This window comes from Centrocercus urophasianus, unplaced genomic scaffold (genome assembly GCF_019232065.1).
Source record: "Centrocercus urophasianus isolate 14NV4802_14NV808 unplaced genomic scaffold, USGS_Curo_1.0 seq_12, whole genome shotgun sequence".
Classification (NCBI taxonomy): Eukaryota; Metazoa; Chordata; class Aves; order Galliformes; family Phasianidae; genus Centrocercus; species Centrocercus urophasianus.
In genome coordinates this window covers 9,497,730-9,514,807 of record NW_024884364.1, presented here as the reverse complement: position 1 = coordinate 9,514,807, position 17,078 = coordinate 9,497,730, and the positions used below count along the sequence as shown (strand labels likewise).

Genomic DNA, 17,078 nt, shown 5'->3' with positions numbered 1-17,078 from the left:
CTGCAAGTATTAGAGCTAAAGAAAGGGAAATCTGTACTGTATCACCAACCTAAATCATTAAAAAGCAGAGTTGGTTCTCAGATGTAGTTCAACAGGTTTCCTTAGTAATCTCAGGTCCTGAAGTTAACTTTTAACTCAAGAGTTTAAAGGCAAGTGTGTTTATGTGCAATTTTTCTTTAGTTCATTGCTTTTTGATTCCTGGATTTGGAGGTAATATTCAGGTTGCTTATCCAGGTTGTTCTCACAATGCTATGGAAGTAACTTTTACATTGGATTTTGGTCATTATTTTGGAATAGGTGAAATACAGCATGGCTTCATAGAATAATAATAATAGAATAACTCATTTTAGTAGTAAAAATAAAACTATACGTGTTCTTAAACTGCATTAGCATAAATGATCATCTTGATCATTTTAGTCATGTATAGAAGCAATTGTGTAGGGAATTTCCAACAGACTTGTATGCTAAATATTTTTAAAATGTCAAATCTTGGAAATGTATTTTACTGCTTTAGTGCAGCTTTAAGTTTATTGCCAGTTTTGTTGCTTTCAGAACTGTAGGACTGGTCAAACAGGCTCCACTACAGAGAAGGCTAGTGAGGGAAATTAGGGATTCTTTTGACTTACAAGAGTGCTGACAGTGTGACCCATTTCTTGTGGTAGGCCTGGACATGTGATTGCTCTGCAATATAGACTTGCTGTATTATGTTTTATACTTATAAACCAAGTAGAACATCCAGTTGCATTCCTGCTTTGAAGCAGGAAGCAATGTAACCTTCAGTCACAAGCAGCAGCCTCTTTTGCTGAGCCGGGTAATGTGTGTATAACTCTGTCTTTCTCTCTGCCTCTGTAAAAGCAATGATTGGACTAGATGTATTGAAGAATTACTTCTTACTTCTTGAATATTGTCTTACTTTCCATTTCTTGTTTTTCTTACCTGTCTGTGTATAACAGACTTTTCCATGCAGTTGAGGCCTTTTTAAATGCTGCCTGGTCTTCATACTTTCTTGCAAAAGAGATAATTCTTACGGTGTGGACATGAATCTTTCAGATGGCCTTTCACAGCATGCTTACACAGCATTGTAGATATCTTTATGTGATTTCAGACTGACTGGCATCATTTTCAAGCCTCAGTTTGGTTTTAATGTGAGGCGAGAGTAGAAGGTAGTGACAGGAGATAGATTTCTGGAATTGCAGAAACAGCTGTGTGTTTTGGTGGGGCTTTTGTTTATTTAAATGGAAAAATATAATTGCATTCTATAAGGTAAGATTACTGAGAGGGGGAAAAAGGAATTACTTTTTTTGTGAGTTTTGCCATACTATGCCAGCGTGAAGCCTTCAGATTCCTGTTGTTTCTCAGAATTGTGCATTTTTTTTTTAATGGAATATTGTTTGATTAAATTCATGGAGTTAAATAAGAAGATATCTAACATAACTTGTTATCTGGAGCAGACCTACTATTTAAGTATTCATTTGGAACAGTGATAGCTTAAATACAAAAGTAATTGAATTGTACCGTATTATTTTGGATGAAAAATGAAGCAAGATAAGCCCAGTAGTACACAGATGCTTTATAGTAAACAAACCCATATGTTACAAAATTATTGTGCATATTCTTTGTGTCTCTGCTCCGTCTGATCAATTGCACTGTTCCAACGCCTGGCCTCGTTCCATTTTTCTTATGTAATGTCCAGTGTGACACTGAAGTGTGTTGGAGTGTTCCACTTTTGTTTGTTTTATTTCAGTGGCGATTAAGTGCCAGCAACAGAGAGACTTCTACAAAAGGAAGAAGGCAAAGGGACTGTGATAGATGCAGCTCTAATGATGAAGAATCAATTGGGTATGAAGTCATCTCAAAATTATTCTGTTTGTATGTTCTGCAATTAATAACCTTTATTGAATATGGGTAGCTTTGGTCTGTAGTTAATTGGGTCATGGTTTTTTGGGAAATGGTTTTTAAGGTTTTGACAGATCTTCAGACACTCGTGTTTCAGTGATTTATTGATGCTGAATTATGAAACAACCATGGGTTTTTTTGTCTGCTTAAATACAAGGGTGCAAAATCAGAATGAAAATGCAATGTTGACTAGAGAAATTATTTCATGGGATCTTGAAAGGTGCTTATTACTCTTTGTAAACTATCATTTTAGCCCTAGGTATTTTAGTTAGTTAAGGTTTCCAGACTGTCTTTGGAATGTCATTCTCTGCTCTGCAGCCCATATTCATTAAGGAGACTTCATCAACTATTAAAACAAACAAACAAAAACCCAACAGGTATAATGATAAGTAGGGAAAGGCTGCTATTAAAAACAAAACAACAAAAAAATCCCAACCAAAATTAGAGGAATCTCACCTCTGTTTTTAGGTGTTCAAGACACCTAAATGAATAAAGAACTGCCGAATGTGCTGCTGCTTAATGCTCTGTTGCCAAAAACAAATGTGTTGATTTCTTTGAGATTATTTAAAACTACCTTCTGTGAAGCATCAGTTTAAAACTTCATTGCCTATATAGGCTTATATATGTAAGCTAGGAAGTATATTGACTTCATGGTAAAATTAATTGTATTCATGGTAATTAAGCAACCATTATTCCACAGATAAGGCAAGCATAAGCAAATAATGCCCACTCTCTGACTTGTTTTCTGACTAGAACTTAACTAGATCATAACTGATTTATTGTCAATAGAGGCTGCTAGAAATGAAGTTTCCAGATTATGAGAATGCTTAGTGACCGTGAATGCTTGAAACACTCATTTCAGGGTTTAGTGACCTATGAAGCATCATCAGTTGGCCCTGTCTTTACATTCAGAATGCTTCAAATGTTGCAGGCAAAAGCTGTGTTTGATGTAAATCTTGAATTTATTTTTCCTGTTTATTCAGAGAGGTAGCTGTTTAACTTATTTTGTTACCTCAGGATGCTTCACTGTAACTTCAGCAGAAGTGACTCACATTGAAGTACAAGAACTTAAAAGCTACATTAATTGCAGTTTCCTGAGTTTTGATTGCTATGAATGGTCGATGTTTGACATCAGTAAGACATCAGTAAGGATGAGTGGGAGTGCTTGTTCAGGGGTTGAAGTCTCCAACAGGCAAAAAGCAGACAGCAAAAACAAACAAAAAAAATCCCATAAAACAAACAAAAAACCAGCTGAGCTTCTCTCAGACATTATACATATATACATACATATGTAGTAAAAACTTCCCTGCAGGAAAATAGGCTTTTTTTCTTTTTTTATCAAACAGGACTGTCCTGTTATTTCAGAGGATTGTGTTTCACAGCTTTGATTTGTTGTCATGGTAGTGACCTTGTCTTGCACGTGTTTGAGACATACCAAGCATACTACACAAATTCAGAAAATGTTTTTCATTGATCTCTTACAAATATCCAACCTGAATTGAGGACATTGCTTCTGGCCCTATCCCTAGTTATGTGGGATGTATGGGAACTGCTGAGTCATGGCCTGAACCTCTGATTGATCACCTGAGGTGAGCCATGAGTCAGCCAGAGGAGCACAGGTGAAGGCAATTCTCCTGTGCTGCCGGAAGGGGTGGAGCCTGGCTCCACCTGTCCTAGACCTATTTAAGAGCTGGCTACCAGTGGGGAAGGATCTCTTCTGGAGATTGCTTCTGCTGGTGTTTTGTGAGTGAGCCCAGGATAGGGGTAAGCTTTCTATTTATTCTCTTTTGTTATCGTAGTCTGCTTTGCCTAACTCTCTTGTTTATTTTGTGATTATAACATCCTAATATTCTTTGATTATACAGTGGGAGAAGAGGTTGGCCCCTGCCTTACCACAACCTCGTTTCAGGTAGTTGTTGAGAGTAGTAAGGTCTCCTCTGAGCCGCCTCCAGACTAAGCAATCCCATTTTCCTTAGCCATTCCCTGTAAGAGTTTTGATCCAGATCCTTCACCTACTTTGCCCTTCTCTGGATGTGCTCCAGGGCCTCAATGTCTTTTTATAGTGGGGTGCCCAAAACTGATCACAGTACTTGAACTGCAGCCTCACCAGTGCTGTGTACCCTCCTGGTTCTGCTGGCTACACCATTTCTGATATGAGCTGGAATGCTCTTAGCCTTCTTGGCCATGTGGTCACGCTGCTGGCTCACATTCAGCTGGCTGACAAGTGATACCCTGTAAAGACATGTGGCAGCAGGTACAGTTGCTTTTAACCGGCTTCAGATCATTCAAGAAAGGTAGTGGTCACAATCCAGTAATAAAGAAGAAATAGTTCACCCTTTTCCAAGGTCTGGGCTCACTGGAAACTCTCAGATAAGGCAGTCTCCAAGTAGAGATGCTTCCCTTTTGGTTGCCAGCCCTTAAATAGGGTTAAGGTTGCACAGGTGAATTAACTTGCATTTGTGCTTCCAGGGCTGGCCATGCCCCTTCACCAGGTGCTCAATCATTGGTTCAGACCATGACCTAACAGTTCCCGTACATGCCCTCTGATACTTCCCTTCTGTGTAGCTTTCCAGCCACTCTCCTGCCCCAACCCTGTAGTGTTGCATGGGGGGGATGCTGTGACCAAAGAGTAGGACCTGGCACTTGGTCTTGTTGGAGCTCATATGAGTGGCATCAGTCTTTCCAGTTCCTTCTGTGTGGCTTCCCTACAGGCAGGTCAGTGCTTCCTTCCATCTTGGTGTAGTATGTAAACTTGGTGGGGGTATACTCAGTCCCTTCACCCACATCATCAATGAAGATATTAAACAGAACCAGCTCCAATACTGTCCCTTAGAGAATAGCACTTGTGACTAGTTGCTAGCTGGATTTAACTCCATTCACCACCACTGTCCAGCTGTGTGTGTTTTTTTTTTTTTTTTTACCCGGACTCTTGTTTAAGCCATGAGCTGCCAGTTTCTGGACTGGGGGAGACAGTGTTAAAGGCTTTACTGAAGTCTAGGTAGACTACATCTGCAGCCTTTCCCTCATCCACTGGACAAGTCACCTGTTCATAAAAGGAAATGAGATCGGTCGAGCAGAACTTGGCTTTCATGAATCTGTGCTGGTTAGGCCTGGTACCTTAGCTGTCCAGCACAGGCTGTGTGATTGCACTCAGTGTGATACCTGCTCCATGATCTCCCCTCATAGTGAGGGTCAAGCATGTGAAGAATTTTCCTAATGCAAAAGTTTCTCTCTTCTTCCTAATGAGGACTCTCATTTATGTTGAAGAGTAGGAAATAAGTCTTAATAACAAAACCTTAACTCCTTTTTTTTTTTTTTTTTTTTAAAGTATTATCTTCCTCATTGATGGGAGCTAATATTATTTAAGGAGTTCTATTTCCTCTAAGGTGTTACTTGGGCATTGTTAGTGACTCTCTAATTTTAGTCAGAAAGGACTAGCTGAGTGCATTAGCACAAACTCACATTTGCTCATGGCCTAACTAAAATTCTGAGTTGCAAAATTTGGTAGCTTGTTGCTTCTATCCCTCCTACTGTGAGAAAGGGCCATGAGGGTTGGAAGCCGTGTTGTAAACCACAATTCCCTACATTTGAACACCTCAGCTCAGGACTTTGTGAAAAGTTACTCTCAGGTGATTTGTTCATGATACCTGAACAGGGTTGGGGGGGAGGTTAGTTCATTAGTCCTCCTCATATTCTGTTGGTCTCTTACATGTTGCTGCAATTGTGTTAAAACAGATTAGGACTGTCACTTGATATTAGCGTCTTGCAAAAAGGTAGTAATCATACTTATGTAGCTGGTCTGTTCATGTGTTGCATTCCACTTTTTTTTTTTTTTTTTTTTTCTTCAGGGAGGGGATAACCTGGTTTTTAGGGTAACCATCACTGCCTAGAAATGGAGCTTAGAGGCATCCATTTGTCTCAGCTGTATTACTCTTATGTTGTCCAAGAGGAAAATAAAAACAAATTAAAAAATCTAACAACAAAAGACTAAATAGAATGCTGTTTTGAAGTTCTAGTTTCTGGTTCTGGTCTGTTAAGTTTTCTACAGGGGAAGGGTAGGAGCAGTACTTTCCTAAGGTGTGATTCTTTCAACTTGGTGTTTTAAACATTAATTATAATATAAATCACAGCTGAATCAATACAGATACAGAATTGGTTGGGAAGGACTTCCAGAGATCATCAAGTCCAACCCCCCTGCCAAAGCAGGTTCCCTACAGCAGGTCGCACAGGTAGGCATCCAGGCAGGTCTTGAACATCTGCAGAGAAGGAGACTCCACCACCTCCCTGGGCAGCCTGTTCCAGTGCTCTGTCACCTCACTGTAAAGAAGTTTTCTGCATTTGTGTGGAACTTCCTATGCTGCAGTTTCCGGCCGTTTCCCCTTGTCCTGTCTCCACACACTACTGAAAACAATCTGGCCTCACCACTCTGCCCCCCACACCTTAGATATTTTTAGACTTGGATCAGGTCTCCTCTCAGCCTTCTTTTCTCAAGGCTAAACAGACCCAGTTCGCTCAGCCTTTCTTCATAGGAGAGATGCTCCAGGCCCTTCACCATCTTTGTGGCCCTCTGCTGGACTCTTTCCAAGAGATCCCCGTCTTTTTTGTACTGAAATCAAGTACTACCCTGAGACAGTCATTTACATACTGTTTCCCCCTTGCCTTGATGTAATCATCCAAGTGGTTGTAACTTTCAGGACCAGCAAAGCAACATGCACTTTTGCTGTTTAAACATTGACTTGTAAAGAAGTGATGAAATGTCAAGGCCATGAAGTAGGAGGACAAGGACAACACACAGAAGTTTTCTTTGAATAATGTAGTAGTTGAACGTGGCAGTGAATTTCCCATTAATGGTTGATGTTTGATTTATTCTTTGAGGCTCTTTAAGGCTAAGGACCATGTGGGCTGGGTACATACTGCAGAAGCTCAGATGGATGAATACACAGCAAGGTTGTCAAATGGCTTTGTTCTGTAAACTCGGCTATTACAGGACTTGAAGGGGAACCTTCACATGGCATGTGGCAAGCCACTGTTAAAATATTTATTTGTACAAAATTTGGGCTTACGAGTAGAAGAATGTAGACATTGAAGATAATTGTCTAGACAATTGCCATTAACTTACTCAAAAAAGAAGTCAGTAACTTCCAGGTCTGATTTTGATCGAATACAAATTTGGACAAACTAGAACCAGTGGTATATACTGATTACATACATAATCATTGAGATAGGAGCTGATCCTAGGAGCCCAATTGCCTAGCGCAGTAGAGGTCAGACATTTTCTGTCAGTTGATACAAGTAATAGCTTTTGATCTTGTGCTTAGTAAGGTAGAATAATGTTATGGGGCCTTTTTCTTTGCCTGTGAAATGATTTACGACTCAAGAGGAGCAACTAGAAGCATTTTTCATATTGCCCTTTTCTTTTTCATTATCTTTTAATGTATTCCTTTCTCTTCTGTTGAAGTAGACAAGAGGGGTTAGGATAGGTGTTTGCATTAGAAGTAAAAAATACGCTGCTTTGGTTTTCCTTCACAAGATGCCTCCAGTCTTATGTTGCACATGTTCCTTTCTCTATCTGCCAGCAGAACTTGGCTTTGGTGCATATTTTGCTTGCTTTTTTTCTGCTTCACATCTTTTTCTTTTGCAGTTTCTTTTGCATGGTTTGCTTGCATTATGCTGTGGACAGCTTAGCAGATAATTTATGAATCTGTGCTAATTTTTGTATACAGAGATGCAGGCTGGCTTAAGTGCTGGCTTAATTTTTCTTCAGTTTGTTTTATGTTCAATCTTAATGACATGATTTTTCAAGAAATATGATCAGGTGCTGTTTCGCCTTTAGAAAGGAAAGCTATTGAACATGTTTAGCACTGTACAGCTCTGAAGATAAGTCACAACCTGCCTGTAGTCAGAAACTGATGCTATATAAGAAGTGATGCTTTAGCCTGACACTATCTTTTTTATAAAGTTTTTTTTTGTTTTTTTTAATGTGAAGGCCCATTAAATGAAGGGAATGGTGACCATGAGTGACTCTAATACCTAGTAACAGTCACTGAACCAAATTGTTAAGAGCCTATCTAATCTGATAGGACTGTGAGCAAACAGTCAACCTGTGATGTCAGATCTTAGTTTCCAAGATGTCCAAGTTCCTGAGAGCTGGAATCTTTTCAGTTATCTTTACAAGTCCTGATCATACGATTAAACTGAAGATTTGGTGTTCATGTATGGACTAATCATCTTGCTGACTCAGGATAAATTTAGGAAAAAAATCATTAGGGTATGTTGTGATCAACAGACACAAATGCAAATCCTGTCATTTTTACAATGTGAAAAAAGTTTAGGTCTGTGAAAATACCCTGTTATCATGACTGTAGCCAGGAGGACAGAGGGATGTTCCATAGAGTAACGCTTATGTTGTTTTATGGAGCTCTACAGTAATAATTAAAAAATGCTTTTTATTTTTTTAAATTGGAAAAATGATTTCAGAATCAGGTGTTCAGATTGCTGAGGCCTTGCTGACTGTTTCTTTGTTTTATTTGAAGGAAAGATGCTGTTTAGGTAATTCAGGGTTTTATTTGTAGTTTCAAGTCCTCTTAGAGGAATAGAAGAACTGTCTGGCTTAGTTTTCCATTGCTTATTCTCTTCTGGGACACCAGACTTGTTTTCTCAGATTTCTTAGACATATGTATTTCTCGTTTCCTTATATATCTATTATTTCAAGTATATCTTACAGTTGGACAAAAAAAAAAAAAAAAGACTATAGATCTGAATACCAAGGTTAACATATCAGCTCTGAGCATCTGAGACACCCAGAAAAAAAGCTATAACTTCTGATTTGGAGTAGATTTCCATAGGAAGTGTCTTCTGCTTCCTATGCTGAAGACTACTTTGCAGGTTTGGTTTGCTAGGCTGAAGACTACTTTGCAGGTTTGGTTTGCTAGGCTGCTACGGTTGGGTTCTATGTTGTTAAACACTGGTGTTCTTAAACTTCCTGTAGTCTGGGGAAACTGCAGCATTTCGCCCTTCCAAAGATAACTGAATATCAGTTATGTTGTTTGCTCCTTGGAAACAGAACAGTGGGACCAGCCATGTATCTTGGTTGCCTTAAGTTGCTCAGACCTATATTTACTTTCCAAGTTTGTCAGTAGGGTAAACATGTCTGTAAAGAAAATTTTGAGCCTCAGAGTATAAAAGAAATCTTTTTTAGATTTACAATACTTGAAGTAGGTGCTCAGACTCTGCAGAGGGTTCTTAAAAAGAACAATTCTTTGTCTTATTACACAGTATGTGCAAGTGTATGTAAAATAGCAGATGCCTACTTGATTTTTCATGACTGCCTAAAATATTCAGGAGCACTCCTGTGGTTTGGATCAGTCTTTTGATGAGTCCAAAGATTACGCACATATGACTTCTCTTTGCCATCAAAGAGCTTATCTCTTGCTTCAGAAACCCTGGATTGTTTTTCCTACAGCAGTTAGGAGTCATCCTGTACAAAACGAAACACTTCTTTGTTCAGATTCTTAGTATCTGAGTGCTTTAACTTTTCCTTTTTTTAAATTCTTCAGGTTGAGTCATTAGTATTATTTGAGCAAGTTAAACAACAAGTAAAATATTGGTGCGTTACCAACAGTTTTTAATCAAAAATCTGAAACGCAGCATCATAAGAGCTGCTGAATAAAATTAATTGTATCTCAGTCAAAGCCACAATACTTTTTGGCCATTTAGTTTTCCTCTGGGAAAGTTCCAAGGGAATCCTAGAGAGTGGAAGAAGCTGCCTTCATTTGAGCTAAAATTACTTAGCTTTGAATTGGAACTATTTAAGTTCTGTGTCTGTTGTGTAGGGCAGTTGTCTCCAAAGTGGTTTTCATGCTCCACACTGCAATCCATTGGCATGCAGGGGGTAGTATTGTTTGTACCATTAATAAATTTTTAAAAAAGTTGTTTATTTCATTTTAAAATTTCTATTACTAACATTCTAGTACAGTAGTACATCTATGTAATTCACAGTTAAATAAACACTGTGGTTTCTGTATGCTCAAAATACTCTTACTGATGGAGTGTGTGATTGTAAAAACATTGTACTATTAGTTCAGGAGGTCCATTGGAAGAGCTCTTGATGACAGCAGCTCATTGTGCACTTGCATTATGGCATTCAGTGATGCAGAGATCTGGCTAAAATTGATCAGCAGTCGTAGTTTACATGCAGGTTTTTCAGGTTGTGTATAGGAAGCTTATTGACCTTTTTGTTTGCTGAGAGGTTGTGTGTTCACATGGCAAATAACAAGGGAAAAGAAATCTCAACATGCAGCGACTAATGCAAGAGTGAAACAGAAGGATTTTGTGAAACACTTCCCTGTTCACATTTTATCAGTGTAGTATATATCAGTATATATTCCATATATATAAAACATTCAAACATACCTGTTCTTCTGTAATTTTCTTGCCAGTTGATCTATTTACCACCTGGCACAATATAGCTGTTCTATTCGTGAGAGTGCAGCTCATCACTGACACAACAGTTGTTAACCCACTGAACAATAGCAGCCTTTTGCTGAAGAAATATTGTTGTAGCATGTAAAAGCTGTGTGAACAGTAAAATACTTTCTATAGCTGTAAAAGAAGGTGAACAATTTAGAATAGGCAAGAAATTGCAAGAGAGAAGGGAGTTCTTATGTTGGTAGTCGTATGAGCCTGAGCTTGTATGTGTGCTCTTATAAATGGCCCTGATAAAACAGATCCAATTCTCACTTGCTTGAAATTGTAGTCAGCAATCTAGAATGAATGCTGATATATCATCCATGGTATGTAATACTTGTCAGCTTAAAGAAAACTGTTCAAGTTGCTGGCCTTGATACACATTTAATTCTTGTTTAAAAGAACATTAACAGAGAGTTTTCATTAACTCAGTAGTTCATAATTGTATGTTATTTCTATAGTGACAGTTGAAGAAACATCATCAGTTGAAGCTTCAAAGCTGCCAACTATATCTTATTTGATTTTATTTTACAGCAATATTGTATTCTGAATTTTGATATGGAAAGCAATAGTATTTATGGTTCTAAAACAGGATGCCACAATATGAGTGGTTAATGTTGTACCCTGAAAATACTCAAGTGTGTACTTTCAGAATAGTTTATAAGGCCATTATGACACCACTTCTGACATTCTGCAATAAGAAATACGCACTGAAATTTCCTTGCCCCTGCATGGGAGGTTTACCACTTCAGAATCACATATGGATCAATCAGTCATTGGTAATAGAAGAAACCCTGAAAGAATATGCTGATAAGAGTTGCAGTTATGATTCCTTTCCTGCAGAGAGAATTACTTTGTAAATTGCTGGGAAAATGGTGTCAATACCACTAAAGATATAAGAGATGATGCAGAGACAGGAAACTCATGGAAAAGCTTTGTTGCATTCATGTGACTTAACAAGCTCTCCACACCCTATTATTAATTTATTATTATATGCATGGCAGGCAACCCAAAGTTATCTTGACGAACGTCCTGAGGACGAAAATAGGAAGAAAATACACACAAGCACAACCTAAAACTGATGCTAATTTTTCTGATGCTGGCAAGCTGCAGTCAAATCAACCACCCTCATCATCTGTTGCCAGCCTAAAGATATGGCAAATTTTAAACCCTGCTCTCCACAGCCCTTTTCTGTCTAAAAGGTATGTTGTATTTGCCTTTATATCACTAAGCAAAATCATTTTCCTTGCAGTTGTTTTTCATGAGAAAGTATTCTATGTTGTATCACAGCTGTCTTGTTCATTTTTATTCACATTCATTGAATTCCATTGCATCTACTTCCTTTTGATAATCTATGAGAGAGATGGTGCCAGGGGCACTGTAATGAGATTTCTGATCAGTTGGCTTGTTGGTGATCCTGTACTGGCAAGATCATTCTGTTTCAGTCATTAGACTCTCAAAAAATAGGTTTTTTTTTTAACTTATTGGGAAAAGAACACATTTCCATTTAATTATCTTCTTTATCCGGCAAGGTTGGGAATGTATTGTCACTGTTTCAGACTAGTTATGAAAATATGAGAACAGGCAGAAAGATCAGAAGAGAGGCATATTAAGTCTAGTATCTCTTTTCCTTAGGCAGTGGTCAGTTGCAGTTGTCCAGGAAACATGGCTAAAGTTAATGTCTTTTTCACTGACGTTTCTCTCTGAGCTTCGGATAATGCACAGTTTAGGGACTTCCTTTATTGGAGTTTGCATCCAGATTGTGATATTCTTTTGCATCAGACTTCCATTATATCATATTTATAATAATAAATTGTTGCATATCACCTGTAGGCCACTGCAACAGCTTGTCCTTAATATAGCCTCTGATTAAAATTAGGTTTACATCTCAGTAAAGGAAGAGATCTTATTTTTGTGATTGTCTCTTTAACACTTAGAAGATTTTTTTTTTCTGAGCCTTGCTTTTGCTGTATTGTACAGTGTCACCTGGAAGTTGAGGAAGGAAACAAACTCTAATGCTAACTTCTTGTGTATGTGCTACTTTTAACCTACTGAATGATTGCTTGGGAAAGTTCAGTCTGTTTTACTGGAGGCTTCTTGTTCACAGGAAAATCAAGATTGCTTGCTCCAGAATTGAGAGAAATATATACAGCTATTGCTTGAAAGCTACTTAGAGATAGACATGAATTATTAAACTTTTATTATATTTTACTTTATTAGTAGTTTACTAATACTGATGTATTAGGAGCAATGTAGTGTGAGTTGTATCTGGTTAAGTTGAAATGATCTCACTGGCCTTTTTCTGTTTGGATTCTTACTTGTATATTTTTTTGTTTATCTGCTTACTCTGGATTTTAAGTTCCATAATGGGATTTTGTTTTATGCCTCTAACTGACATAAGATTGAGAAAAGAGTAATGATGTTTGCTGATTTTGGGGATCGTCCACCTTCTAAAATGCATTAATTTAACATGAAACTTCTTTCTCTAGATCTCAGTGTGGTATTTGTGATTTACTGTTATGTATATATGGCAGGCAACCTCAAGTTATCTTGACGAATGTCCTGAGGACGAGAATTGGAAGGAAATACGTGGACAGTCACATATTAATTGATTCTAATTTATCTGATGCTGAGAAATTACAATTGGGTCAACTAGCTTCATCATCTGTTGCCAGCGCACAAACATGTCAAATATTAAGTTCTCCTCATGAAAGTTCTTTTCTGTCTGAAAGGTATGTTACTCCATACTGATTTTTTTCAGTCCTCCTGAAATGATACAGCTTCACAATGGAGAAGAACTGCCCTGAAACTGTTTTTATGATATTCCTGCCTTGAAGCATTTCAGTGTTCTTGAATGAAAACTAACATCTCTGACAAACCATTTTAACTTTGCGTTTATTCTTATTTGTGCTGTACCAGATATTAATGGGCTAGTTTTCTCTTGTGGAAAGAATTTTCATTTTTGATAGATCAGTGTTTCTGATTTGTGAGGGTTGCCATCTAATTCAAACATATTTCACTCTTGCTTTGCTGCTGCTCTTAATATGTTCTTCCACAGTTTCAATTAACTTTGCCAAGTTTTGGCAAATTTCTCTTTGTTCATTTCTTTTCTCATTAATCCACCAGGGGTCGCAGTCCCATCAACAGACTGGCATAGTTTAAGGACTGTGTGTGTATCTCGTTGCTTAGCTTGTGCTTTTTTTTCTTTCTGACGTTTACGTTTACTATCATAGGAAAGTTGAAGTGCTATACTAGCAGATAGTTGAATTACGCAGTGTTTGTTCCAGTCCAGGATGACATTTGAACTTGGAGTAAGCTCCTGCCTTTTATGACCGTCTCTTCCTTTACGGTCTTTGCTCAGTAGCAAAGTATTCACAGAAATAAATAGCAAGAAATCTATGGGAAAAAAAATAGAATGAGAAGGGAAAAGAAGAACGACTGGTGACTGCAGGAATAATCACCAATTTCTAGCTATAAGAAATCCTATGCATTCTTGAGAAAATTAATTCTTACTCCTCCTTCTGATAGATGAACTTGATAGAGAACCGTAATTAGTAGGAATTGCTTTCTCTTTTACTGTTGGGATCTCAGTTACTATTTAAATTAATCTGACAGAGTTGCAACTTAAATAAGAGAGTTAGAGCACTTCATTAAACTGTTGGTTAAGTGTCACTCTAGAAGTATGTCATTTGTTGCTAGGACATCTTTTTGTAACTTGGGACAGACTAAGTGTTGATGAGTTTGGAATTCTCGGTTGTTGTCGCTTTGCTTTACAAAATATTTAAAATCTATAATTTTTAGAATTCTATTTTTCTTCCTGGTATTCTTTTGGACGAAAGGAGTCAGTGCATTCAGAGAGAGAAAAGCATAAACTTTTAAATACAATTTTCCAAACCCAAGCAAGCATCTTGTGCGTTTTTCATGCTCATAATTGTAGGCTGGCTGTTCAGTTTTATCATAAGTACAAAAATGGCTTTGAACTCTTCAGGACTGAAATAACTGGTAATTGTTCTGCTCTATGTAACCCTGTGAAGAGAATAATGCCCAATGACAGAAATGCATTAGAGATATACCATTAAAGTTCAGACTTTATAGATAAGTATGGAACTGGATATATATTTATATAGATTAATAAAATCTGTACTTTTAGTTAACATCTTTTTGACTAAAAAGGGTCTGAATCAGTTTTTTTTTTTTTTTTAGTACGTGATTTACTCATCTTACTTTAGATTTGGTGTTGAAGGATTTTCTGTCCCACTAATGTGTGAAGTGAAAAACTTGTTACTAGAAAGCAGTAATGTTAGGAGGATTTTGCACCTCTCGCTCCCCTCAACCCTCCCTGTGACCTCAGGGTATTAGTGCAAGTTTTAGTAGCTACCACATGGGAAATGGAGAATTTATGATTATTTCCAACAAGGAGAGAGTTTAATCCTTGGCACCTTTCCGTAGTTAATGTCTGCGTTTAGAATACACTTACTGATTCTGTAGTGGCCTTTTCTCTCGGAGCAGATTAGAAGCTCCCCCCTTATGAATATACATATGTGGCCATATTGACATTCTCTGGTACCATCAAAATAGCTAGAATAAGGGCTCATCCTTACTGAAAATCGTTCCTTTGTTGTACTATGGAAATCACAGATTAAGTCAAAGAACTGTGTGCTATCAAAACAGGGTGGTAATAAGTTAACCTTTTTCTGTCAGCTAGAATTTAATGCGAGTTCCCCGTTTCCTTTCTTCCTTTTGATGTTAAAGAATTAGTGGATTTTGCATTGCATTTTCACTGCAGTTAGTGTGAAATGCATTTGTTTAAGTCATGGTCAGTATAATGAATTTAAGGTGGGTGTTAAAAATAAAGAAACTTAGGGTAGTTGATAGATTTATTTCATACTTAGTTCTCACAGATGTTGAAAACAACTCAAGTATCGTCATTTAAAGCAGTCAGATTAAATAATATTTATATGTTTATACAAACATATAAATTGAGAGATATGTTGGTTCCAAAATAAGTTTTCTGCAGTAAGGCAGCTATTCCATAACTAGAGCTGCCTCACCCATGGAAGACTTTGTCTTCTTCAATATACAGAGAGAATAATATTGCTTCTATGCATTTACTTTTTGTGCATATGGACACATTTGTGGTTCATCATGAATGAAAAAAGAATTAGTGATTTCTTCATGATGATTATGTAGTGTTCAGCACTGTAATATCAGAGCAATCCAGACATCTTTATGTATCTTTACAGCATTCCCAAAGAGATGTGGTAATGCAGTTTACACATATGGCACTGAAGATTAGGCACCTGTTCAGAAATGATTTTGACTGCCTAGTTAAAGATGTCAAGAGTATTTTCTCCTGTGTTTCATGATGTTCTTGTCTGAACTCAGCTGTTTGGGATTTCAGTTGTTACGATCATCAGCTCTTTGCAAATTGCACTGCAAAATTCCAAGTTCAGCACATTATAAAATTATTAACCCCAAATCATTTTGTACTAAAGGAAATGACAAAAGGAGAAATTGAGCGAGTTTTCCAGAGCAGCATTAAACTGCTTTATATATGAAATCTTAAATTATTTTCTTACCTTCCCACACTCACCGCAAATAAAGGAGAGGTCACAAAGGTTAGTTTGCTATTAAATTTTCAGAAGAGAAGTCTTGTATGCTGAATGTAATTAAGTATCTCTAAGAAAATATCATGTGAACATATAATTAAATATAGTATCATAGTGCATATGCTAGAAACCAAAGTATGGCTATGTAGACTTTTTAAATCTGTGACTATAGGTATAATATAAAGGCATATTTACAAGGTCCAGACTCAAATGTAGGGATGTCATAATGTTCAGGCTACCACTGCACCCTGAGTAAATTGTCCAGTTTATTAAAAACAAACACAATCAACAGCGAAAAACACCAACTGATTACTTTCTTGGATGTTTTTCTTTTTAGAAGGAGATTACAAACTCAGATGAACTGCTGTAGGTTTTCTAGTTCTCCATACTGTAGATCCCGTCTCTTTCTTTTCTGTTTCTTTCTCTTTTACATCCTTTGACCTCCCCATACTCCCTTTCAACATTACTGTTTCAGGCTCTTTTGAGTAGGAATTTCTATTTCAAGTCTCTTCTCGTTTCAGGAACTTATCCAGTGGACTCTATTATCAGTTCTAAATCTAAATAAAAAATATACTACTTAGCCTCATTCTTACTGCATTCATGACAAAGGCATGGCAGTCATGCTTTGCTGCAAAATAATATTTCGGTGTCTGGTATCAGGCATGTCAGATTTTCATTCCTTGCATCCATTTCGTTAGTTATGTCAGAATATCTTAATATTTTCATAATGGGATCTGCATTAGTTTGCATCTCATTTGCCAAGCTCCCTGTGCTTGTCAGAGAGGTAAAAGTTGTCCAACTAACTTGTTTCTGCTGAGATTCTTATTCAGTATTCTTCCAAAATTAAAGATAAGTTTTCTTAAATTAAAGATAAGTTTTTAAGTTTTAAGAACATAATTTCATTAATGTTCTTCACAGATCAGAGCATTGCTTGACAAAATCAGATGGCAATCTTTCTAAGGAACCAGAAAGAGGTAACGTTGTCTTGACTTTTAGAAGACGAAAGCTGGAGAAGAAAGGTTTGTAGTGAGCAATAATCTAGCATTTAAATATGAATTGCTGGGAGTTTGTTGGGGGTCTTTAGTATTATGAGGAGAACAGAGAAAT

The 17,078-nt window shown here is 37.2% G+C and overlaps 1 protein-coding gene across 12 annotated transcripts in view; it reads left to right on the top strand.

Moving 5' to 3' along the window:
* Positions 1-17,078, top strand: part of SENP7 (SUMO specific peptidase 7) — a 42,803-nt gene that overhangs the window by 3,877 nt on the left and 21,848 nt on the right. For 9 of the 12 annotated variants that reach the window (XM_042810142.1, XM_042810146.1, XM_042810137.1 and 6 more), the window contains 4 exons: positions 1,745-1,839; positions 11,367-11,564; positions 12,852-13,094; positions 16,890-16,990. In XM_042810142.1, the coding sequence (XP_042666076.1) occupies positions 1,745-1,839; positions 11,367-11,564; positions 12,852-13,094; positions 16,890-16,990 (637 nt within the window). The remainder of the gene's footprint in view (positions 1-1,744; positions 1,840-11,366; positions 11,565-12,851; positions 13,095-16,889; positions 16,991-17,078) is intronic. The other 3 variants (XM_042810141.1, XM_042810148.1, XM_042810149.1) reach the window with 3 other exon arrangements.